The 25,611-nt window shown below is 39.0% G+C and overlaps 2 protein-coding genes across 2 annotated transcripts; one reads left to right on the forward strand and one right to left on the reverse strand.

Moving 5' to 3' along the window:
- The first annotated feature begins 8,003 nt into the window (after positions 1–8,003).
- Positions 8,004–11,577, forward strand: LOC107611122 (protein FAR1-RELATED SEQUENCE 5-like). The gene is made up of 3 exons (XM_088499349.1): positions 8,004–10,445; positions 10,961–11,248; positions 11,357–11,577. The coding sequence occupies exons 1-3, from the start codon at positions 8,535–8,537 to the stop codon at positions 11,384–11,386; spliced, it is 2,229 nt and encodes a 742-aa protein (XP_088355475.1). The 5' UTR covers positions 8,004–8,534; the 3' UTR covers positions 11,387–11,577.
- Positions 11,578–15,508: 3,931 nt separating this feature from the next.
- On the reverse strand, positions 15,509–18,922 carry LOC107619217 (uncharacterized). Its single transcript, XM_088499354.1, has 9 exons — positions 18,878–18,922; positions 18,675–18,772; positions 18,511–18,595; positions 18,329–18,403; positions 16,397–16,489; positions 16,168–16,302; positions 15,946–16,067; positions 15,747–15,816; positions 15,509–15,628 (listed from the first exon to the last, which is right to left on the reverse strand). The coding sequence occupies exons 1-9, from the start codon at positions 18,899–18,901 to the stop codon at positions 15,509–15,511; spliced, it is 822 nt and encodes a 273-aa protein (XP_088355480.1). The 5' UTR covers positions 18,902–18,922.
- Between the last annotated feature and the right edge of the window lie 6,689 nt (positions 18,923–25,611).

Raw genomic sequence — 25,611 nt, forward strand, 5'->3', positions numbered from 1 at the left:
TTAATTGCAATATCATAAGTTTATTGGACTTGAGACTAAGATATCAAATCACTTGCAATCATGTCGTAAGAATTTTATTATAATCTAAATCTATGATGCCAAAAGTTGTGAAGCCAAAATTGGAGAGCAATAATAAGTGATAATGTTTTTCTTTGCCAGATAATTGGTTATGTTGATCTTGGTCCAACGGTCAGCAAATAAAGCTATCAAGAGTTGGAACCTCAACTTTAAAAGGAATAGATTGGTGAATTCAGTTAAAATCATAGCTTTTCTAAAATTTTGGCATGCAACTTTAAAAGATTTCCGCTACATTAATAGGTGGACACGCATTGCAAAATGAGTGAAACTATGAGCATAACTTGGTTTAACAATTTCTAGCTCATGTGCAGATTGGTGATTGGCTGGATTGGAAATAAATGATGATAAGTTCTAAGTCATTCTGTAGGGATATGCGAGTTTGTTCTGCCTTATACCCAATGATGTTGATGTTTTCATCTGGCTATTAGGGATTTTTAGTGGCACTTATGTTCCTTGCTACCTCTCTTTCTCTTGGTGGTAGAGTTTTTGGAACCAATCTACTGAACTACGGTGGGAGGAGCTTTTAAGTAAAAAATATGGGGGATGGAAGAGTAAAAAAGATGGGACAAGAGGATATATGTTATTAGGAATGATTATGTTTGGTTGTTATTGATGTCATCTTTATACTGAGAGTGGCGGTTTTATTTTGACTCTGTTGCTTTTGGAAGGTTATATGCATTTGAGGGTGGAATATCTTGGTAGTGACGTTTCTTGGCAAGAGTGTTGTTGTAGTTGGTGTCTTTCATGTTGGGATTGTTGTCTCTGTTTTGTTGTGTTTTTTATTTTTATGTTTTAGCTTTAGCATTGATGTTGTTGCTAGGCTCTTAGTGTTTGTTTTGTGTAAGACCCAAGACCTTTGAAAAAGGGCTATCATTAGCTAATTTCAAATTCAGTGTTTCTGTAGCCTTAATTTCGGAAATCATTTTATTAAAGATAATTAAGGCAAGCTTTGATTTATTGGATTTGAGACGAGTTATGATTATTATCCAATTTTATAATTATTGGGTTATTTTCTATATTCATATTATAAATTTGGCAGTTATGAAATAAGAGGGGTTTTACATGATTTGGATTAGATAAGTAATATTTTAAATATTAATACTACTGTTTTGAGGAAATAAAGGATTTAATTATATTACTCCTAATTATTTGATTTGGATATTTTATTGAAAATAATTTGCAAAATTGGTGAGCAAATAGTATTTTCTATATGCAATTAGTGTTGGATTTAAAATTGGATTTCAAGTACTATATTATTCCCAATTTTATGTGAAATTGCCAAATTACCCCTAATCCTAATTTTACTCAAAAACCCTAACCCTAAAACCCTACCCGGTTACCTGTTGCTCCCTCCCTGTCCCAGCAGCCAAACATACACGGTTCCCCCTTTCCCTTCCATGAAAGAAAGACACAGGAGCAGAAAGAGAGGAAGAGAAAGGAATCTGCGTCAGTGGCAATGGGAAGGCTGTCGCCTGTCCTCATTGCGAGTCACCGTCCCTGAGCTGTAGCACCATGGAGCCAGATTCGTCGCACTACCTCGGCCGTCTGTGCTATCGCCGCCGCCGCTGGTTCACCTGGCGCCGCCGTCGAAGTTGAAGCACGGGGAGAGAGGGTTCGCGAGTGAGAGAGGGGTGATGGCCTGGATCTGCCGCGCCTAGTCTCTTCTGCGAAGTCACTGTCGTCATCCAAGCCCGTCACCGCCACTCGCATCGTTGCCGTCTCTGCCCAGCGCCGCCGCAGATGATAGGTCGCCGGGAACCACCACTGAAGCCCGTGTAGTCATCATCCTTGCCAACAGCGAGAGAGGAGCAAGATGAACCCTTCTGTCTCTGTTGTTCTGGTCCGCTGAGAAAGGAAAGATGCTGCCTTTGTACTTCACGCGTCGCCAACGAGCACGGAGAAGAGGAGCTGTGTCCGCGTCACTGCCGTTTGAGGGGCTGTGCGTGGCCGCCGTTGTACCGCCCTGCTTCACCGTGACTGAGCTCTGTCACTCCCTGCTCTTTGGGCTTGTGATGTTGTTGCGGAAATTGCTACAGGAAGAGGAACAGGCTGAGTCACCGTGCTTTGGGCCACCGGGAGTGGTTATGTGGCTTCCGGGATCACCGCCGGAGCTCCGGGCTGAGCTTCTGCCACTTGAGACCCTGCTGCCACTGTGTTCCACCGCCGGTAAGAGTTTTGAGTTCGGTTTCTGCTCTTTCGGAATTCCGGAAAGGTTATTAATGCCATGTGATTGTAACAGTTGCCGTCACCGGGACTTTTGCTCGCGATTGTCACTTGGGGTTACTGATGGAGCCGCTGCTGGGTTGATATGGAACTGCGGCTGCTTCGTTTTGTTAATTCAGTGAGTGTTTATGTTTCAAAAAGTCTCGCATTAGTATTCGTATGTGTTTGATTAATGAATGAGTTTTGGTAACGTGGGATCGAGTCCTGATTATTATATATTGCGAATAGTGTTGCTATGGTTATTGTGAAAGTGGCTGGGAGCTGAGGTTTTGGTTGTTGATTTCGGACGGAGGCGGAAAGGACTCTGTGAGATGTTTGGGTTATGGAATTGCGTTTTGAGGTAGAGGCGCTTTCCAAAAACTATAGTTTATTATTGGAATTATTACATATGGGTACTGATATGAGATATTGTGTATTTGGTGATTGTATCTGCCTTATGTATTATTTAATTGACTCGAATGACTATGGATGTTGGTTTGGCTGAATTATTGTGCGGCTTGTGAAATGTAATGTTTGAAGTTGATTCTTTAAAGATTTGAAATGAGTTTAATCCGTTGAGGATTGGTTTGAATTGAGTCAATTATTTTGATGATGTGAAAGATAGAATACTCTTGAAATTCAGCCTGGGTTGCTTTAATTGATTTGGTTTTGATAAATGACTTATCGCTGAACTGATTCTTTAAAGCTTTGGAAATGAGTTAATTCGGTTGATATTGGTGTGATTTTGAAATGGTTTCTTTGAGATATGCCAATGAGGCGACTGTTGGATTTAGTTTAATTTTGAATTGATTTTGGATTTTGGGCGGTTGGAAAAGGATTGTGGAATGGTTTTGTTAGGACCCGAACCGGGTGGCAAAGTCCAAGTTTTAGGGGAGATGCTGCCGGAATTTCTATAAAATCCGAGTCTTTATTGAAAGGTTGTTTGGAAAAATGATGAGTTAAAGACTTCTGCTATTTTATTTGAATTATCAAGAAAAGGATGATTCATGCTTTCGAAATGAGTTAGTAAAGAGGGAATTGTGATTTAGTCTTGCTTCTTAAGAAAGGCATTGTATCTCTTTCAAGAGAACGTTATTTAGATGAAACTTGTGTTTTAAAGCTGTTTGAATGCGAAAAGGGTTTATGCCTTTGGATTTGACTTGGGGGTTTCAATTAAAGGAGTTTCAATGACTTTGAAAGAACCTGAATGTCTATTGACAAGTTTTATTTTGAAATGTTTTGAGAAAGGTTTTAAGTACTCTTTGAACTCTGAACTTTTGTAAGACTAAAACAATTTTGAACAGTTGAAATGCTTTAGAATTTATCATGGGGGTTGAAGCTGGTTTTGCCTAAGTAAAGGAAACGGCTTTGAAAGAAGTAAATGATTACGTGACTCGGTTTGGCTTAGATCCTATTTTATTACTCAAATTGGAAAGCCAATGTTTTAATGATTTTAAATGAATTTGGCGAAATGAGTTATGTTATTCTCCCCTAAAGACTTGGGACTCTGCCGAGAAACTTTTGTTATAAAATCCCATTGTTGGATGGGTGATTTTGAATATCTCAAAGAGGCTTTTAACTTGCCATGATTATGAAAGTTTTGGAAAGAGGATGCCGAGAGTGGCATTGTTTTAAAAGGGGAATTTACCTTGAGTAAAAGTGGCTTATGAGCTTGAGATGATTTGAGAAATGAGATCTTTAAAGCCAAGGCTGAAAAGAGTTGAAACTTGATTTCAAAGTGAAATGAATTGAGAAAATGATTTATGGCTTAAATGCCGATTTCATAAATCTGATGATTTTGAATGGTGGAAGTGCTGTTTTATTATGAGCCGGAATGGCTATGTATGATTATGAATATTGACTGGTTCTGGATTGAACCGTGAGCCGGAATGGCTGTGTGTGATTATCAATATTGGCTGGTTCTGGACTGAACCGTAAGCCGGATGGCTGAGATGGATGTTGATCCATGGATGAGAATGAATGCATGTATATGCTGAATTATTGATAATTGTGATTTTTGCACTTCCACTATTGGAGATGAGGGTTTCCCTGGGTAGTAGCAATGGCTAGCCACCATGTGCTCCAGGTTGAGACTCGAAGCTCTGTTAACCCAATGTTGTAAGTATGGCCGGGCACTGTGAAAGGCCCGGATGAGCTCGCCCCCATAAATATTCACCAGTGATGGTGATGGATAAATATTCACCAGTGAGGGTGATGGATATGGATCATGATTATGATCAAGTTTATGATGAGTATAACTCGAGTTGGGGATGCACGACAGAGGGACAGTCCAATGGTTAGCTACCAGGACTTGTCGGGTTGGCTCTATAACCGACAGATGATATCATCAGCCACTAGAGACAGGCATGCATCATATGCATCTATGTGACATTGTTTGGGTGTGCATATTGTACTTGGTTTGCCTATGTGATTAATTGCTAATTGTTCTACTTGCAATAACTGTTTGTTTGTGCTTGCATCCTCCTATCTGTGTTTGCAACTGGAACTCTGTTGGATTGTGGTGATTTGGTTGAGGGTTGGATTGTTTGGGCCTAAGGCCATGGTTGGATTGTTTGGGCCTAGGGCCGTAGTTGGAAAGAGATGAATTGATGGTTGATTTCGGTTTTGTGTTTCTGGTTTGGAATAAAATTATGAAAGGCTATTTTGGTTCTGCATAGATAAACCGTTTTGAAAGGCTTTTGAGTTTTTGAGCATTGAATGGTTCCTCTTTCAGAAAAGATTTCCGACCTTACTTTTACTGTAAATCGTTGTTTTTGAAAAGAGGCATAAGACGGTTATTAATCACTGGTGCGATTATCTTCACGTATCCTATTACAGTAATTCCCAAAAACCCTCTACTGAGAACCCTTTCGAGGATGATGTTCTCACCCCCCCCCCCCTACATTTTTCCCCTTTCAGGATACGGGCGCAGAAGTTACGAAGAGTTTATCTAGTTGTTGTTGAGATGCTCTGTATTGCTTTAGATTATTATTCTTGTACCCTCGCCTTTATCTTGATATAATCTGTAAGAGGGATAGGGATTGTATTGGATTATGTTTGTAATATTACTTATATATATGTACGTATATATATGGATGTACTCTTTATGAGTTTTGTGAGTTGTATGGTATTTATGGATGTATTATATCGGATGAAAGTAATTTTGGATCGGTATTGCGATTTAAAGTTTTAAACAGGCTCATATTTTAGTATTAAATAATATAAAAGTCGTCGTAATGTCCGAACTATCAGAGTCGCGCAGCCGGAAGTGTGAGCTTTGGTAGTTAGGGTGTTACATTTTGGGTGGTTGTTGGGTGATTATGTATCCATGATGCCTGTTGGGTGATTAAATTGGGTACTTTTTAATTATAATCTTGTCTTTTTCTCACTGTTAAACAAGTGGTTGATATTATTATTATTATTATAAATTTAGTTAAAGCATTATGAATACTTCATGCTGAAAAAGAGTGTAAAAATATAACAAGTTTGATATTATTGTAAATTTCATATTATTATACAACTATCGGATAGCCAATCACATCCACTATATTAGTTCAAATGCTTGATGAGTGTTCTGTGTCTTATCATGATATATTAATGGTTTGTAGTAGTTTTATTGAATGAACGACCTAGAGACTTTGATCATTTGATTCATCTAACTTGCACATTAATTTTGGAAAATCCAATGTCTGGTGATATGGTATTTTTAAAAATACAAGCACTTAAACAACAAATTATGGATAAACTAGAACCCTTAATTTTAACATTGGATATCATATATACTTTCACTTTTATCTCTTAAGAGTACTGATAAATTTTTCATTTGATATAATTTCTCTATAAAATGCCTTAAGAATGATTATCTTTCCTATTTAAGTTTGATATGCTGCTTTCTCCAAATTATATGTAGCATATTAGGAAAGAGAATAATGTCTTGTGTAATTGCTTATTTTTTTGTTCTTTTAATTTTGTAGATGATACCTCATACAAGATAGAAAATTGGGTGGAGCCCAGGAGAAAAAGTAGTGACCTGAACATAATCATACCATGTCTATTAGAGTTACTTATATCGTTTATTTTTTAATTTCTTACAGTTTTTTTATATGATGATCTGATATATTTTATTTAATTTTGTGTGAGTTAAGATGATATCACTCTTTTCGACAAAGACTAAGGATCAAATTACGCAATTGAAGCTCTAACTCAGCAGCCTCACTAAGTTGGCGGAGAATTTAATATGAATGAAAATACACACTAGCTTCAAAATTCAACAGAAAATGATTTTTCCAATGACATCTTAGCCAGTGGTGCATCAACATGTGGATCCATGGAAATCAGTAACCAATATGAAGGTTGCAATTCATATAAAATCCTGCTAATCATGTTTGATTAATTTTGGAATAACTTGTTTGATTATCATTTCCTTTTGATTGATATTGACATTAAGCACACTGGTAATTTTTAATAGCACTGAAAGTATTACAACTGAAATTTTTTAGTGTCCAATGTTAAATACATGCAGTATTAATTTTGAGTGGTTGGAGTCTTTCTTTTCTCACTTTAAGCACTAACCTTGATTTGATGTGCATGCATTAAGTGCAAAAATCATTCACTTTTGTATTTTATTACATTACATGTTCAATGCTTCTTTGATTTGATAATTATAAACTGTAATTGTCATTATGTCATTAAAGAAGTGAGATTATAATTCTTGATACAAAATGTCGAAAATGATAGAAAATTTGGACTGCTTAGTTAGTTTGTTAGTTTATTATTCAATAATAAATTTATCTTAGAGCTAACTCTGAGATATCCATTATTTAAGGTATGTGTTGCTTTTGTTAATATGACTCTTTAATAAAATATAAGACTGAGAATATATTCAATTTTGAGCAAATAAAATCTACAATATCAGTTACCAAGATTCATAGTTCTATGAATGGCTCGAGTGAAATGGCAAAAGTATTGATTTTTATGATTTTTTACTCTCTAAGTTGTCAAGGATATTAACCTCTGAACTCTAATGTGATTGTATTTCTAATATACTTGACTTAAATTTTTATAGGAATATGTGATCTTTAGTCTTCATCCTTTTAATGAGGCCCACATGTCGTAACAAAAAATCTTTTGCCATTAAAAAAATTATATTATCTTTTTGCTTTTCATTAATTAGTTTAGGAGTTTCATTGTATAAAAAACTGTAAATGCACATATGCAATGAGGAATTTCAATCAAAGAGAGTAGGTTATTAATCAAGGAGAGTAGGTAATGATACACTTCTCTAACTTGTGCCTCAGTCTTCTTTTTCTTTCTCTTTTACAACCTAGAATAACTGTCTTCAATAATGAGCTCTCAACTCACTACTTCATCCATTATAGAGGAACTTGAGGTCATTTTAAGGCTTTTACTATAGTGTAGTGAATGAGTCGATGAATGAGTCGATTCTGTGTTGCTGGTCATGTGTACGAGAGAAGTTTTTTTTTCTTTCGTGTAGTGAATGAGTCGATGAATTCGCTAGTCATATGGTGGGTAAGTTAGTTAGTTATAATGTTGGCAGTGAATAATGTCGTATTTAAGTATAACGAGTTGCTGAATTGTATGTTAAACGGGTTTCGGAGCAGTGGTCATGCATTATTTTAGACGGGGAATATTGCCTGGATATGGATATTTGTGGCTAATTTTATAGATGTGTACCTGGTGCAATTATGAAGTACTTTTCTCTGGTTTGAATGTGCTTAGGATAGAACGTTGGCCAGCCGTGTCCGATGGATTTCAGGCGCATGTTCAACAATGAGGGTGAAGAGTCAGATGGGGGTAGCTCGGAGGATCGCTGGGCACAATATTGTAGGAGCGACGATGATTATGATGACGAGGAGAGCCTTGAGGCCCGACGGGAGCCCGAAGCAGGAAAGAGGTGTGAAGCGGATGCCGTTTATGGTGAGGGGGCTTTTGGTGCTAATGATGTGGAAGGTGGAGGTCCCAGCCGACAAGTCGCCACGGAAGACTTCTTGGGTAGAGAGTTTGGTACGGAGGAGGATGCCTATGATGCCTACAAGGAATTCGCCAGATTCAGGGGTTTTGGCGTTCGGAAGGGAGATGTCGGTCGTGTCAATGGGATTTTGATAAGGAGAGACTTTTTTTGCCATCGACAAGGTACTAGACATCGTAAGCACTATGATCGACCTGAGCGAGTAAGAGAGGAAAGGCCTGAGAGTTGAACAGACTGTAAGGCCAAACTGAAGATTTACTACGATATGCAAAAGAGCGTGTGGAAGGTAAGAACCATCATTGACGAACACAACCACAAGCTTGCCCCAGCGATTTTTACAAATCTCCTTCCTAGTCATCGAAAGATTAGCGAAGGCGACAAGGCACAAGTGGATAGTTTCAAGCAGTTTGGGATCCCAACCTCGAAAATAATGGCTTACATGGCAGGGCAATCTGGTGGGTATAGTATGCTTCGGTTTACAAAACGGGATTTGTACAATTATGTTCACGGACAGCGGCTTGCGCGAATATCGGATGGGGATGCAGCAGCCACTATCGGTTACTTAGAGGGTAAGGCGAACGCGGACATGATGACCTCGGCACGCTACACACGGACCCCGGATAATCGACTGGGTAGCCTATTTTGGGCTGATGGGGAGATGATGGCGGACTATCAGCTATTCGGTGATGTTTTGGCCTTTGATTTTACGTATCGTGCTAACAAGTACAGGAAGCCGCTGGTGGTATTCTCTGGGTCAAATCACTGCAAACAAACATCCATTTTTGGGTTCGCGTTGCTTGAGGATGAAGAGGTTCGTACTTACCGGTGGGTGTTATTGAACCTGCTGGATGTGATGGGACATAAGAAGCCTTGTGTAGTAGTCACGGATGGGGACAAGGCGATGCGAGCTGCGATTACAGAGGTGATCCCGACCGCGAAACATAGGTTGTGCAGTTGGCACCTTGAGAAGAATTGCGTCCAGAGGGTTAAGGAGACAGAATTCCGCAAGGTTTTTCAGAAGGCGCTGTATGCCAACTTGGATATCAATGAGTTTGAGGAGTATTGGAAGACGGCGGTTGAGTCGCTTGGCTTACAAGATAACATCTGGGTTCAGAGCACATACGATAGTAGAGAAAGCTGGGCAATGGCCTACCTGAGGGGCACATTCTGTGCGGGATACAGGACTACCTCAAGATGTGAAGGGATCAATGCTTTCATTAAGGGTTTTCTTAGATCAACTGATAGCATTTTGGAACTTGTACACAGTTTAGATCGAGTTGTAAAAGACTATCAGAATAATGAAGTAACAGCCCAATTCTATTCCACCTATTATACTCCTGTGCTAACGACCGGACTTGATTCGATCGAGCTGTTTGCTTCGAAGGTGTATACACGAGCGGTTTTCAGAGAAGTGAAGAAACAAATAAAGGGTGTGGCAACGCTATTGTTTCGGGGCAGGGACAGCATTAGCACGACGTGTGTGTACAAGTTTTCAAAGATGGGGAAACCTAATAGGACATACAAGGTGTTGTATGATCCGAACGAGGAAATGATTGAGTGTGAATGTTCAATGTGGAACAGTGAGGGGATTCCCTGTAGTCATATATTCTGTGTGATGAAGTATGAGGGCTTGGAAAAAATACCGGGCGGTCTTATTTTGAGCAGATGGTGCAAGGATGCAAAGGATTGGAGATCGAAACCCCCCGAAAGTACAGAGGGCCATCAAGGACGCTTGCTTAGATATGGGGCCCTTTGCGGGGCAATGAGTGTGGTAGCAAAACTCGGGGCAGAAGATGCAAATGAGTTTGTTGTTGCTAGAAACGGGATTGCACGTCTCGCAGAAGAATTGCAACGACGAGCATACAACAAGCTAGGAGGCCCCCCGGGTTTATCGTCGCTATCTGGGCTGAAGGACCCGGTGGTGTCGAAGACTAAGGGTGCTCCGAGGAAGGGGAAGGAGATGCATCCCGGAAGCGAGGGTGACGTGCTGATGAAGCGACGACGTTGCACGACGTGCGGCGTACCTGGTCATACGAAGAGGACTTGCACGAGCCAGCGGGATCATGGTGTTGCTGGCACTGACGGTTGCACGGTCCACAGTTCCGCGGAGCGTTCCTCGGCGAAACCAAGTGCCCCGTATGGAGCTGGGCGGACGCAAGATGCCGACAACGACGAGGTAAGGGTACCGACCCATCCAACTTTAGATTAAATGATGGTACTGTTTATAGAATTAAAGAAATACGCACGTGATTAACATGAATCCATTCAAATCATCTGGGAAAAGCAGAATGCATCGGCTGCGGAGCACATTTCTTTAGTAGTGAGGAGAATACCTGATATGAGTAGTGAAGTAGTTATTTCCGTCTCACCATTTGTGCTGGTGACACAAGAGACATGGGAGATGTGATGGGTAGCTATAATGGGTTGTGAGTTATTCCTGTAAGGTGTTATGTGTAGATCAGGTATGGTTGCATTGCATTTGGGCCAGGAGGGGAAAGAGTTCTTTTAGCCGTGCAATAGCTGAGGCTTCTTTGTTTTCCATTTTTTGACTCATGAATTTAGCAATGGGTGGTCAACATGACAGGAACGAGGGAGAAATAGAGTCAAATAGGGTATTGCATGCATACGTAGGTAAATAGCAATGGTTGGGTTGCGATCAGGTTTTTAACAACTTCTAGTTGTACTCGGCAGGGCATTCACTCGGAGAACGGCGACAACACCCAGAATGTTCCAGATCGTGCTGTAACGACCTCAACTCAGTCAATGCATGTGTGTAGTCATGCGTATCGCAGCCCCCACATGGGTGTCGGCGGTGGGGGTTCCAACATCTTTCTCGGGGGGCAACACATCGAACAGTTTTTTTCTTCACAAGGTTACTCCGGTCACGTAGGGGGGTCTCACGGAGTACCAGCCAGCTCAGGCGCGTTTAACCCCACAAGGCCCACCAATGAAGACTTGTTTGAGCAGTGGGTAACCCAGGTATGGTTGGAAGCGTGCAGTTTGCTTTATGTTAAATAAGGTAAAATTTGTGTATTCAGTTCCGACGGTTCTTGGTTTTTTATGTTTCTTGTATGTCCCCGTGTACAGAATGCCTTGGGAAGACGGGGTGCAGCATGAGACAAGGGTTAGTACCATTTGCCTCTGCTCATGCTTGTTTCGTTGTTAATTTCTTTAATTCAGTTGATAATTGCTTTATAGTTAGTAGATTATTACTCAATAAGGTGATTGCTGCTGGTTAATAATGTAATGTATATTCGATTCATTGAGTCCTCTAGTATGGAAAAAATTATTCAAAAGAAGCCATCTGGCGGTAATTAATCTTCTCATTTTCGTGATCACTCAACAAATGCCCCAAAACTACACGTTCGATATTAAGATGAACTTGAATTGTAAAACCGAAGTGCACATTTGTTTCTGCCTGTAGATGAGTTCTATGAGTCAACAATGCATTGCGATTTTACAATTTTTCCTGTAACCGTATGGCAAAGTAGAATGAAATCAGGCGAATGAAGAAATGGTCCTGGAGATTTGCTTTGGCTTTTGTTTATGTTCTCTTGTTAGTTGCATTGCTGCTTCTATTCATTTAGTTTAAATTCTTTCTGTTCTGCCGTTGGTTGCATTGGGCGGTCTTTATAGTTTATTGCATAGGAATTAGCACAAAATGTTACTATGTGAGACATATAAGCCTGCGATGGTATAGTCGAATTTGATTCTCCTTTGGTCAAACGAGACTTTGATGGGTTAACATTATAAGGTATTGTCACTTTATTAAGTTTGTTTCATGGAAATAAGTGATGTCGTGACTGTTTTGGTAGCCTATGGATCCTTGTTTCTTTGTCTAGCTAGTCGCGTTTAGATTACAGTCGATTCTCCCCACCGATTGGAGTAACATCAAGTTGCGATAACTGTTAAGCATTACTTCTGTTGCACTTTTCCGTCCTATATTCATTGTCCTTTGTCCTTTTTAATCTTATTTTCTACTGTCTGTGATGCAGAGTGCCACGTATAGAAGACTATGTTTTAGTGGTGTACCTTGCCTTACATGCAGATAACTTGGAACTAGTTTGGAGTGCATTTTGTGGCTTAATTTGTACTTGCAACTTGTCATGGGATAGCTCTTAGGTAGTGCAGTGGTTTTGTTATACTATTAATTTCCTTCTTAACTCATGCAAGGTTGTAATCCATGGTGGGGTTGTCCTCCATGATTTTTGTGCTCATCTCTTTGTAATGAATGGGATTCATTTGGGAATTATATAGTGTGCGCGGATGAATACTTTAGAGGAGAAGTAAGAAATATATTTAACCTGAAAATACCTCCAAATTAAAGTTTCCCCTTTATTTCAGTTAAAAAGTTAAGACGGAGGTCGAGAGAACCGAACCGGTCGATGACCTGGGAGAGGAACTGGTTCAACGGTTTAGAGGTTCAACCGACTCCAACAGACATTCAATCAGGGTTAATTAATTATAGATTAAAAATATTAAAAATTCAACGTGTATGCTTTTAAATATTAAAATTCAATTATTTATACCTTGATAGAAACTTAAAATTTTTCAATTTCACATAACAAATTATTCATTAAAAGTATACTGTTAATAAGTGTTTCAACATATGATCGTATTACATGTTATTCACTTTTTATTAGAAAGTTAAATTAGCAATGACTTTTATGTTACGACCAGTATTCTTTGTCTATTAAGTCAAAAATTAACCTGACTATTGTGTTATGGTGAATGTATAAAGTGTGAGGCATACATGTTGACCAAAATTAATTGATTATGTCAAAGTATCAAAACCATGGGAGAAAAGAGACATATTTTTAGTAACACAGGTGTGGACTTTGTTTCGTAAGAATAATGCTATTCTGTGGTTGGCCAGGTTTTTTTTTTTTATTTCACCAAATTGCATCTGATAAGTCAAAGTAATATTTTAAAAGATTTATTGCAACAAAACCTAACGGGTCAATAGCCTGCTCATGCCCAAAAGACTTTTAGGATGTCCGCTTCTAAACACGGTGGAAAGAAGAAGGATTTCTTATTTTTTATTTGAATAATTAATGAGTTGGGTTGAAGACTCATTTATTGCTGGACCTCATTCGCGGTGAGTACATCACAGATTATTCCAAAGGGAGTCCTACGCATGTAAAGGTCTTCCCTTTCCTTGAAACTAAGCCCGGAACGTAGATCGAAGTACCTCGACAACAACATGGAGTCAGGGAGGCATCATTTTTATGGTGTCCGCAGGGGTCGAGTTCCTGGGATTTACATGAATTGGGAGGATTGTAAGCAGCATGTGAATGGGTTCAGGGACTGTGAGTTCAAGGGGTTCCCCAACGTTGACGACGCAGTGAGTTGGCTCCGTGCCGGGGGTGTTTTATTGGAACCCCCACCCCCACCCCCATCGGCACCCCCATCACCCCCCCCCCGCCACCATCACCGCCACGGTTGGGTCTGGTTGGGAGCTCGACGATTGTGGGTGGAAGTTCGTTATCGACACAGCTGCATGCGATGAAGGTTCGTTCCGGTCAGCGCACACGGCTGGAAGCAGGCTGCCGTCGTTCACGGAACGATTCAACGCCGAAAGGTAGGTTCGACTCCTTGGGTATACTTTGGTTAAGCTAGTGATGTTCATTTTGTTTGGTCGCATTGCAGGCAAGGCACTTACAGGAGATACATGGGGGGCAGATTTCGTTATAACTGAAGACATGGAGGTGTATCTCATCCGAGTTTGTTCACAGTTACGTCTTGACTACCCGGTCTTCACCCGACGTGAGTCTTACACCCAAAATGGGGCGCAATTGCATGGTTTTTGGGTGGTTCTTCAGTCTGCGCAACATGGGGTAAATTGGGTGGTAGATGGATTGTTCTCTGAGGACGAAGCCGAAGCAAGGCAGGATGCTACGTTTCAGATGCTAGAGAAGGTGTTGACGATGACTGGGAGGGAGATTTGTGATTACAACTTCAGAAAGGTTGCTGCTTTGCAGAGGCGCGTTGAGGATCTAGAAAGACAGGTTTCGACCCCTCCGTACCACCAAATTCGCGAGCTTCAGAATGAGAACCAAATGATGCGGAATGAGCTGGAGATGTTTCACAAGATGTTTGATGATTAACTCTTGGAGGTAGTTTAGGCTAGTTGACCATGGGTTGGTTTTTGTTGGTTTGGTTCATGTTCTAACCTGTGTTTGATTTGCCTTCATTGAAGTTGTTTGTTGTTTGATTTTGATGGTGGTTGTCTTGGTTAGCTCATGTCTGAATTTTACTTATCACTTTGTAAGCGTTGCCTTTGTTACAAGTCAATATTAACGCGGATATAGTATTTTCATGATTTCCATAACTCTTATATATCAAATTGAATTATTTTGGATGACTCCAATTGTCTGGTCGATTGAGTTATGAATTGGTTAAGGTGGCTGGAAATTATGATTCCTAATTGACGATGTGAAGTTCGGTTTAAATTGTGATTTACTGGAACAAGTTTGATGTTGCTAGTAATGAGTTAAGATTTGGAAATTCTGTGAAAAGGGTTACCGAAATAATTTCGACATTATGAGTCACTATCACAGAGCACATTTTGTTCTCTTTTCCATGCCTTTAGTTAGATATTACCCTGAATGGCCTCAAGGTTGAAAGTAAACTGGCGGGTTTAGTTTAAACAATTGAGTAGGGCCTTCTAAAGGTCTTAGTGGGTCGACATTTTACTATAGGGCTACAACTATAAGTTCCTTCCACGCTTTCCATGTTTTGAAGCTGCACCTTTAAGAACCAACTAAGTTTTCTCCTATGAATTTAAAATTGCTTTGGGATTTACCAAGTTGACTCTGACATCGCAGCCGGGTATTATAAACTGTCTTTCAAGAAACCCAAAACATTAAAGGAATACGGTTCATGTCACATTAGAAGGCGATAAGACTAAATCAACGCCATACATTTTTCCTTCCAAGGCCCCGCTGTACTTCAAAATGGCATCCGTCCAGCAAAGATGCAAGATAAAGGTTTAACAATCTAGCTGATCATAGCACGCCGAAGGGCAAATCAAAAAAATCATTTAGCCCAACGGAAAGGGAACACAAGTGCTATCAAAAAATCAAATGTCCCGAAAGTTCCTAAACAATTGATCTGTACAAAAAATAATTGCCCCATGGTAACCAATACAGATGGGCGATCCAAAAAATAACTGCCCACACGTTACCGAGTAACAAATATTTACCATCGCGACTTGGCCTTGGAAAGGGCACGCTTAGTCTACGCAGTTTCCGTCTGCCAGTGTGCGAATGCTTCGGATACGGAGTCCTGTGCAAGTTGGTTGTGAGACTTCATCACCAAGTCTACTGCTAAGCGCATCCGAGTGGCAGCGTTGACATGCTGAGACGGCTCACAATAGCAACGGATGCAAGGTTAGTCACTTGCTAGTGGTGGCGCTGAAGAAGTAAAAAATTATAACTTCAGTTGGAATAAATTGTTAAGCTGTTTCCCACCGTACCTGCACCCCGTAGTCTTGCCACATGTGCGCTCGTATCATCCATTGTGCTACCCAGATGCCACAGTCCATGCTGCAAAGACACAAGTTTTAGTCAGTTCAGGATGCTTGTCAGTTCAACATGTGACTGAGACACCATCACAGCAAAGGGTTTACGATGCAATAATGACATTAGGGCAAAGAGGGGTGTGTAGGATCTTACGAGTCTGCTACCTGCTGAGGCACATCAGGCTCTTCATATTTAAACGCAAAGAACCGGGGACGCATCGCCCCGTCACCGGAGAGCCACGAATTTCCCAGTGTCATTCCCTCCAGGTAAAGTGCCTACAAGACGTTAAGAAAAACCATTGTTACTGGACGGTGCTCGATGGATATCATAAGCAGTGGGGTTATGGACTAGTGCCAGATAGCTAGAGTGGCTTACGACGCGCATCATGGCCGTTTTCCTTGCGTCCGCTTCACGTGGGTCTCTAAGTGAGTCTACGTAGATCAGCTTCTGCTCACGGACGTCGATTATCATTAGGTACCAGTGTTGGTCACACCACATGGGCTGATACACCTACAAACACCATGTAGCCAAACTCAAAGTACAAGGTAGGAGAAAATGTGTAGCCACATTATGAGTAACACAAAACTGGTGGCGGTGACAATACCCGGGTCACCTGGTCGACCTTACTGCGCATGTAGTTGTTACGTATGGACCTTATGTTAGCTGAAGTGAGAGACCGTCCGCCGACTGCAGCTTGCTGAACAGAGAAAAGAAAAAAACCCATCATACTACGAATATCATTATTAATAACAATAAGAATTCACCAATAATAGTGTTATCATTACTGAATAATAAGAAGTTCATAATTTATATTAAAATTATTGAAAGAATTATCTTTAATTAGTAAGATACGTGATCATTTTTAACCAAACCCGTTATAAAGTAGTGGTATTTTATAATTTTATTATGCACTATTCATATTCTTATATTTTTTAATGTAGAAAATCCTATAAAAATTACAATTGGGAAAAAAAATTATAATGATATATATATATATATATATATATATATATATATATATATATATATATATATATATATATATATATATATATACTGATTAATCTATAAGAAAACCCACTCTAATATAGTACGATACATTGATGAATAGAGGTACCCCTAATTTTTGGTTTTTAATTTGAAAAAAATAATAAATACTTATAAAAAAAAGAATTAGCACATTCTTTATAGTTTTTTCATAGTATTTCATCGGTTAACTTTTAATAAAATATAAAATTATCTATATCTAAGTATTCTATTACTGAATTTACTTCATTAAATATTCATGTGACGGTCATTTATATTTGTATGTTTTATATCAAGCAAAATATAAAGTACAGTAGTATAAATTAATTCGACTACCATATGTGTTATGTGAATTTGAAATTCATTAAAGTGTTTCTATCAACTAATAATAAGAGGAGAAATTCATAGGGCAACGATGACAAAGAAACAAGTACATAAAAATAGAAAAAGAAGAACTGCATGATAACTAATACCAAGCAATTCGTAACATATCATGGTTCCTAACATTAAGTTCCAAAAAATATACAAAACTCTAAACTATTGTGTTTCGCATCATGCTACATTAAATTAATTTATAGTAGTCCCTACTCTCACTACGACTAGACAGTGCCTTCTGCTGCACAACCATTTATGTTTCCATTTGTTCCTTGATTCCTAACGCCTACGAATTTTAAGGTTTAATGATTCATACAACATTATTCCTAATAGTTGTTACTATTCCCAGAAAACCACATGGAAACGTGTACCTTTAGGGAGATGGAGGCAGAGCCTCATTTATTCTGCCTCCAGGTTTCCATCTAAGTCTTATTAATCTAGAGAGTTTTACCACATTGTAATGAATATTATTTGTTGCATTCCACAACCCAAAAGTCACAGATCGTTATGCAGACTACATGTCATAGTTGGCTTTAGATACATCAAAAAGAAAGGCCTTATCTGTGATATCTTTCTGGCTGCAAAAATTTAACTTACAAGTTTTGTTATATTACACCGTTTCTGGTGGTTATCTTGTTTCACCGTAAGGTCTTAACTGTACCTAAAATTTGGTTAGAATGTTTGCAAATGTTAGCTGCTTTTTTCAGTAGGAAGTGTTGACTTACTATCTTCTTATGACTAGTGCCTTACTTAGCAGATTCTTTTACTTTCTTTTATGAAGAGAACACAAAAGCTCTGCATAAGTTGGAAAATATAATGCGCAATGGTATTTGCAGGAAATTTTAATTTGGTTGTTCTGTGTATTGGTTTATTTGTTGGAACATTCTGCAACAATGAAAACAATGTTCACCACAGCTCTAATTTTTATTCAGTAACACATGTTGGGGGTTTATATAAAAATGTCCACCCCTGGATCTGAGGTATATGTCCAGTATACTATCCTAATTTTTTCCCCGATGTATCAGTTCACAGAGGGCGCAGCAAAGCATTGGAAATCTGAATTAATCCCTAAATAGAGAAAGTACACTAAATAATTTAATTCATGCTTCTACCATAAATGTCTAACTATTCTTACCATGATTGTCATTGGCAGGAACCAAGCATTTGTATTCGATGCTAGTGTGAGCATGCAGACCACCGTGTTCAGCACCTGCAACCACACCAACACATATACACCGATTTAATGGAATATTGGCAGTATCTGAGATAACGGGGATGTCACAGGACTGGGCAACGAGTTAAGGAATTGGTGCTCACATCGTCCACAACCTCCATCTTCGATGCCAGAGTCATGAGCGCTCCCCGAGTGGCATAGCAGTCCCCGATGTCTATAAGAATCTCGCTATCATCATAATAAACAGTCACAACTGCTGATCCATGCAATACATTGGAGTTCGGAACAGAGCGGAAGGATTGCATACCTCTCCGGAAGATGTCGCATGAAGATATACGTCGCGACGACCAACTCCACTCCGGACAGATTCATGTCATCGGTCGGGCGGAACACCAGGTTCATAGACTACATCAATACCACTGAGTTAGTTATGGCCCCTGCATATGTAACCGTGGTCCAATCCATACCAACTGGGAAGGACGAAGACATGACTACAATTAAATAGCTCACCTTTGGAATGTCCTGCACTGTCATACTCACTAGTTTGCCTATGTTAACGACAGCAGCAGGTTCCTTGCCTGCGAGAACGCTCCTTCGCCTGGCAGATAGGACGCCAGTCTCAAATTCATGATTTGCATGAATTTACCATGGGATCTTCTCCGTCTGGTCATCGGTGGTAAGATCAACCTGAAATTGAAGGAAGGGACTGGTCAACCCGCCCAAACACATTTAGGGCCGGAAACCAACCCCCTTTCAAAATATTTACGGCCGGACGCATCCAGTCTATCCAAGACATGGGCCCATACACAAAACTAAAGATAAACCAGTTGCAATTGGACCTCAAACTCTTTTTTCTTTCTTTAGTCCAAACAAGATAAATCCCCCCAGTTTTCTTTCTTCGGTTCCGTTAACATCGCAGCAAAATATTTTTTCCCTTTCAACGTTGCGACTGTCATGGACTAGGCCCACCTTTACCCTGCCAATTACTGTACTCACACAAGGCATCGGAGCCCCGCAAAAAGCCCAACAAAACCTACTCACGGGCGGTTAAAGGACTAAACAAAAAAGGACAGCAACTTCACCTCCTGCATGAACCCCCATCCAGCGCCCCCAAACACTAACGTGAAGTATTTGCCAAGGAGAAAGCGCTACTGTCAGGAATCTCACTTCGGTATCCATAGATACGCCAAAACGTGAGCAAGGGCACGGAAAAGACACGACGTTCGTAAAAAAAATGTGCAGTAAAAAAGGTTTCACGAATCTCATCAATAAACTACTCACATGTTGTCGAAAGGCACGTGGCACAATCACCGACGAGTTGCTGGCAGAAGGACAGGGCCGTTTCGTCTCTCAGAAGGCTATCATGGGGGTGGGAGCCTCTCCAACATGGTGGTCATTGTCTACTAGCATCAGTAGATTCCCGCGTGCGATTCCACAGTCCCCACGACTTAGAACGTGACCTGTGGTTATGCAAGATTCTTTACCTTGCTGTCTATTGCAAGTGGAGTAGTGACCAACCACATTTCAGGACTTGTGACAACAATTCCCACCCGTGCCTGGCTATGCCTAACACAACTTCAGTGGTTTGACCGATTTGCCCATAATGACTTCCTTAAATGGCGGAAGGAATGCATGTCACTATGTCCTAGGGATTTCATGCATGTGTACCGGCATTCATGAAAGGGTGTCCAGTTTGGTCTTTTCGTTGAACCCTTCTCCCGAGATGCCTTTCAGATCGCAGCAGGTCGTGTCATTCAGTCTGTCCCATCCAACTGGATTAGGGAGGAGAGGGTTTTGTTTTGGCGCCAATGAAACATTACGTGGGAGCAAACATGAGAGGAATTGTTTAAAAACCCGAACTGCTTTTGCTTGGTCTAGAGGTGAAACCGGTTTGCCGGTCGTCCGACCGGTCATCTTTTCAGTTGATCGGTTTACGAATACCCATGGTGTGACCCAAAAGGAACCGTTGGACACCGAACGACGTCCGTGACTATCGGTGCACTTAGTGACCGACCCAGAAAATTTAACGACCGGGGGCAAAAATATATATGCTAAAATCAAATTTGTTCAATGTTATTCATTATGTGGGGACATAAAAATCAAAAATGCCACTGAACCATTTCATTCTCAAAATACTATTCATTACACATAATTTACTAAGAAAATTTTTTTTTGGATCTAGAAATACAAGTTCGAATATTTTACTTAAATTAAAGATAACTTATTATCCCAGCTAATTTTTTTATACAAATTTAATAATTATATAGAGAATCAAAAGGCACAGTATCGTCTAATAATACACGAGTATTTATAATGTAAAAGTAGAACTAAATATAAATACCAAAAAAATTAACTCAGCACATGCAAATCATGTCTGCATAAGATTATACAAATATCATTTACGGTCTTTTTCTTTCTTTCTGTTTAAAATAGTTTAAGTTATTATATATTTTTTATTTCAATTCGTATATGATGTTGGATGAAAGACTTTATGCATATTCTTAACTATGTGTTGTAATCAAAATATTTTTACCATTGCTATTTCTTAGAATAACCAATGTACTTCTGAATTAACAAGTTAATCAATTTATTTTAAGATTTTATATGCAAGACAGGTACATGGCATAGATCAAAGGATAAAAATTAAGTAATTAAACAGAATAAATAGAGAATAAAGCAAAACATATAAAGTTATTAGAAAAATAAAACATTAGATTAACACCTAAACTATAATTGTTTGAATCAAAATTTGTAACTGAAAATATCAAAAGGAAAAACAACGATATCGAAAGATAGATAGAGTCATGGATAGCTATATAAAAAAATGGATAAGTTAAATTGTACTTTAACGAAAACAAAAAGAAGGTTAAAAATATAAAAACAAAAGAACAGAGTGCAACAGAATAAAGGGGAACCGGCACAACAACTGAACTTGATTAGGTTAAATAATAATCAAAATGATCGTAAAATTAAAACGTTAAATTAGGAGTTTAGCAAATTGAGTTTACTTTATTTATAACGGGGTTATTTAAAATTTGAAGTGGGGGCACATTATATAAAACTATATTCTTTAAAACAAAATAAACAATACAGTGGAAGCAAATGTTGCCGTAATTATTGTTGTCGTTGGGTCCATTCGTGGTTACAGTCCGATTCAACCGAAAAGGTGTTGCATTAAAACATTTTCACCGCCGGCTCCGACTACGTCCAAAGCCTTAGAGCAACTCCAACGCTAAGAAATAGAGTTCCTCTTCTGACATATGAGGACTCAACTACCATTGGAGTGAAAAGGGAAGGGGGGCTTTTTCACGTGGATCAAGGTTGAGAGTCCCTCTAAACAGGGACTTGCAACAACCAATAAAATCATGCCATGTGGTAAGTTAATAAAAAAATAAAAAATATATTAAATATATATTAAATAATTAAATTATAATTAAATTATTAATAATTATAATAATTTATTATATTAAATACTTATATATCTATTTAATTAATTATTTATATTAATTATTTAATAATTAGTTATATTAAATTATAATTAATATAAATAATTATGTTAAATCAATATCAAATATTATTTATATTGTTATATTAAATCATAATTAATTAAATTTAATTTTTACGTATTATAAAATAATTTTTAGTTGGATTATTTTTTTATTTATAAAATTTAAAATACTAATCAAATTTTTAGTTGGATTATTTATTTTGAATTTATAAATTTAAATAATATTATTATAAAAAAATAATAATTATATTAATTTTAATTACTTTAATTAATTGATTAAGTGGGATCACAATAGGGATTAAAGTTAGTTCCTTCTAATGGAGAAGAGAGAGATTCTTTGAGTTCCTATTTATTGTTTATGATGCAAAAGCTGATGTGGAGTTACTTTTTATGACAGGTGGGGCATAAATAGGAACTGGAATGAGTTCCTTATTAGAGATTGTCTAAACCTTATTCGTGCTGCATCCTCCCACGCAGGGAGAGACATAAGGGTGGGGCGAGTCACGGTTTCGGACCCCCAACTTATTCTAAAAACAGTTATCATTAATGAGTTACTTGGCATAATTTTAATTTAAAAAAAAATTCCGGTAATTATTTTAGAACAGATAAAGATAAATTCATATGTAATTGTTAATAATTTCTAATATCCGACTGTACCACCACGTCAGCACTACTTCCATCAAAAAGCCCAGTCCGGTTGGACGTTCTTTACTATCGTCCTCATGCGATTACGCGATCTCAACTCTATGATCTAAACTTGACTTTGTCTTATCCGTTTTTCATATTAACTCTTTTGAAATCATGTGCCGTTGTTACCCTAAACATAATTTTCGCTAACTATTTATTAATCTGATTCTTCTATTTCAATGCTAGTATTGCCATTACGGCTGTTTGTTTTTCATGCTAGTGACGATATTAGAGTTGCAAGGTACGTGTTCAGAATTACTTGTGACTTCTACGATGTCACGCTAACCCACTGTCATCGTAGTACTAAGTATCCCTCTGTTGTGATCGCATGTATTCTTAGAATTTGGGACTTCAAGCTTCGTAAAAATTAGGCGAATATAAGTTTTCCACCGTTTACCTTGTGTAAGTTTATTGTTGTCTTCGTTTCTTCTTGCCGCGCATTACCGGGATTACCGGTTCATTCAGCGATCCGTCGCTTGTACCAGTAACTCCATGAACCATGACTTCGACCAACTCAATCACTGGTGTGGTTCTGACTAGCATGATTACACGACGTCGCAAACCCGAGAATCTCCCATGTCCGCCACAATTTTTCATAACGCAACGCACACCTGACACCGCAGTGTGTATCAAACCAGACGGGACTTGCCGGTTCAACCGGAACAAAAATAAACCGGCTCGCCATCTGCACCGACTCATTGATTCTTCTGTCCAACTATTCGGGGTGGCAAACGGGCCTAAACCCGCCGGGCCGGCCCGTGTAACCCGCCAAAAAAGGCGGGCCGGGCTGAAAAATTGGGACCGCCAAATAGTAAAAGCCCGCTTAACCCGCACCGCTTAAACCGCAGGTTTTGGCGGGCTTTGGCAGGGCAGGGCGGGCTTCCCCGTCGGGCTTAGTATTTTTTTAGCAGGGGTATTTTTACAATTTTTTTACCAAAATCCAACTTCTCCCAACCCAACTTACGAGAGAATGAAGATGAAAATTGAGTGTTTTAGATTTTGTTTGTTTTACTTTACAGACAATATTGTTAATTATGTTTTGGATTATGTTTATTTTGCTTTGGAAACAATATTTATAATTATGTTTTGGATGAAAACTTGGTTTATAATTATGTTTATTAGATATTTATAATTACAAAGACTTTAATGTTTGTGAACACAAAAATTATAATTTGTTTGTACTTTTAGAAATTATAATAGTTAAAAGTAAAAAACAAAAGAGATTTTTTTATATCTTTATATATATTATTTAATAGTTAAAAGTAAAAAAAAGAGAGGATATTTGGCGGGCTTAGCCCGCCGGCCCGCCAGCCCGCCGTTAGGCGGGACGGGCTGGGATTCTGGGACCACCTCACTAGGCGGGGCGGGGCGGGTCAGCCCGCCAAATGGTGGGCTTCTGGCGGGGCGGGCTTCCCCGCTTGCCACCCCTACTAACTATCATACTCGGTTTTGCAGTGGCCACACCGGTTTACCCATGTAACCGGTTGTTCCGGTTCAATCCAGTCCGACCCATCGGATACTTTCCAATAACCTATCAAACCCAACCGGTCCATCTTGTCCAAAACAAACCCAGTCGCTACCCAACCCTTTTTCTATAAATACTACTCTCCTAGGGCCATGCAAAAGCCATGCACACTAACGGGTGGCTCCCTCACACATCACCACCCATTTTTGCCACCAAAATGCCAAGCCTCCACACAGGAGCCAAGATGGCACCAGGTAAACCCCCCACATGTTGCAGAAACAACTTTCCATTCCTCCAAGGTCATAACCAATTCAACACTTGGGATTGGGTGAAATTGGCAAAAAACTTATCAGCATCCTAAGACTCCGACTACTAGGATCCTCATAACTGTTGCAAGCGGCGGCAAATTTCACATTTAGGAAGGCCGCGGCGACTTGCAAGCTAGCCTCCCTCCCAATGTGTTTAGCGTCATTCCACGCAAGGCAAGCAAACAATTTTTTCCTCTTTTTTTTTTAATTCTTTTTCTCCACGATAGCTCACATCGACAAAATTATGTATCTCCTTTATTTTAATGTCCATTAAAAAAAATCTAATGTTGTTACTCTTGTTGAGGATCCTTATTTCTGTTAGTAACCACAATCATGCTTAAATTGGTTTTCCTATCAACTAACTTCTCAACCATACTGACACCTACTCAGAAATTACTATATATTTTTCCATTGGCATATGGTTTCGAGGTCAACCACTGCCGCTCAAAATGTTTCAGAGAATTACCTATCAAAGTTTATACCGGTCAGGTGCATAATTTTATGTACAACAACAATACAATATGCCCAACCCGGCAAGAAAATATATGGCATGTTACGTGCAAGTATACCCTGAATGATTGTTCACTTAATCCATGTTGTCGGAATTCTTGTGCGGTGTGGCAAAGATGTGCAACATCTACTGGTCTACCAAGCTGCTGCCTCGTAACTTACCCTAATACTCGCATATATTCGCACCTTGGATTGCATGCTGCCCACTGACCTCACCACTCAAACTAAAACTCGGTTTTTTTGGAAGTTTCTGCATGTATTGTCTTTGAATCTGCCCGCCGTTTATATTTCATGCCACTACGCGCGCATAACGTATCATCAGTTCCAACCCATTACCACAAATAACTGTGGTGTCGCGCCCGAGGGAGTTCTTATGTTATTCTTGCCTAATTATTGAATGATCCCACCAGAATCAAATACATCAAAGAACAACGAAAAATTATTCCACCCCACAATACGACAAAGATAACTTTACTCCATAACGTTATACGAATCATTTCGGTAGTTAAATTATTTTGCCTTAATTTATCCACATGCTCAACCTTACCTTACATATACATTGTTATAAATGTGATACAAATATCATGCCAACTGGTTAGCATAAACGAAAGTACACCACACTTACTCCAATGAAATGATTCACAACATAACACAACCACTATCATCATTATATTATTAAATTAAGGCATATGTTATTAAATTGGTTAAAAGATTTTCTTTTCAAAAACAATAAAAACATTTAAATTGGATCTAAACAAAAAAAGTT

Source organism: Arachis ipaensis, chromosome B1, assembly GCF_059453495.1.
Source record: "Arachis ipaensis isolate K30076 ecotype BB chromosome B1, ASM5945349v1, whole genome shotgun sequence".
NCBI lineage: Eukaryota > Viridiplantae > Streptophyta > Magnoliopsida > Fabales > Fabaceae > Arachis > Arachis ipaensis.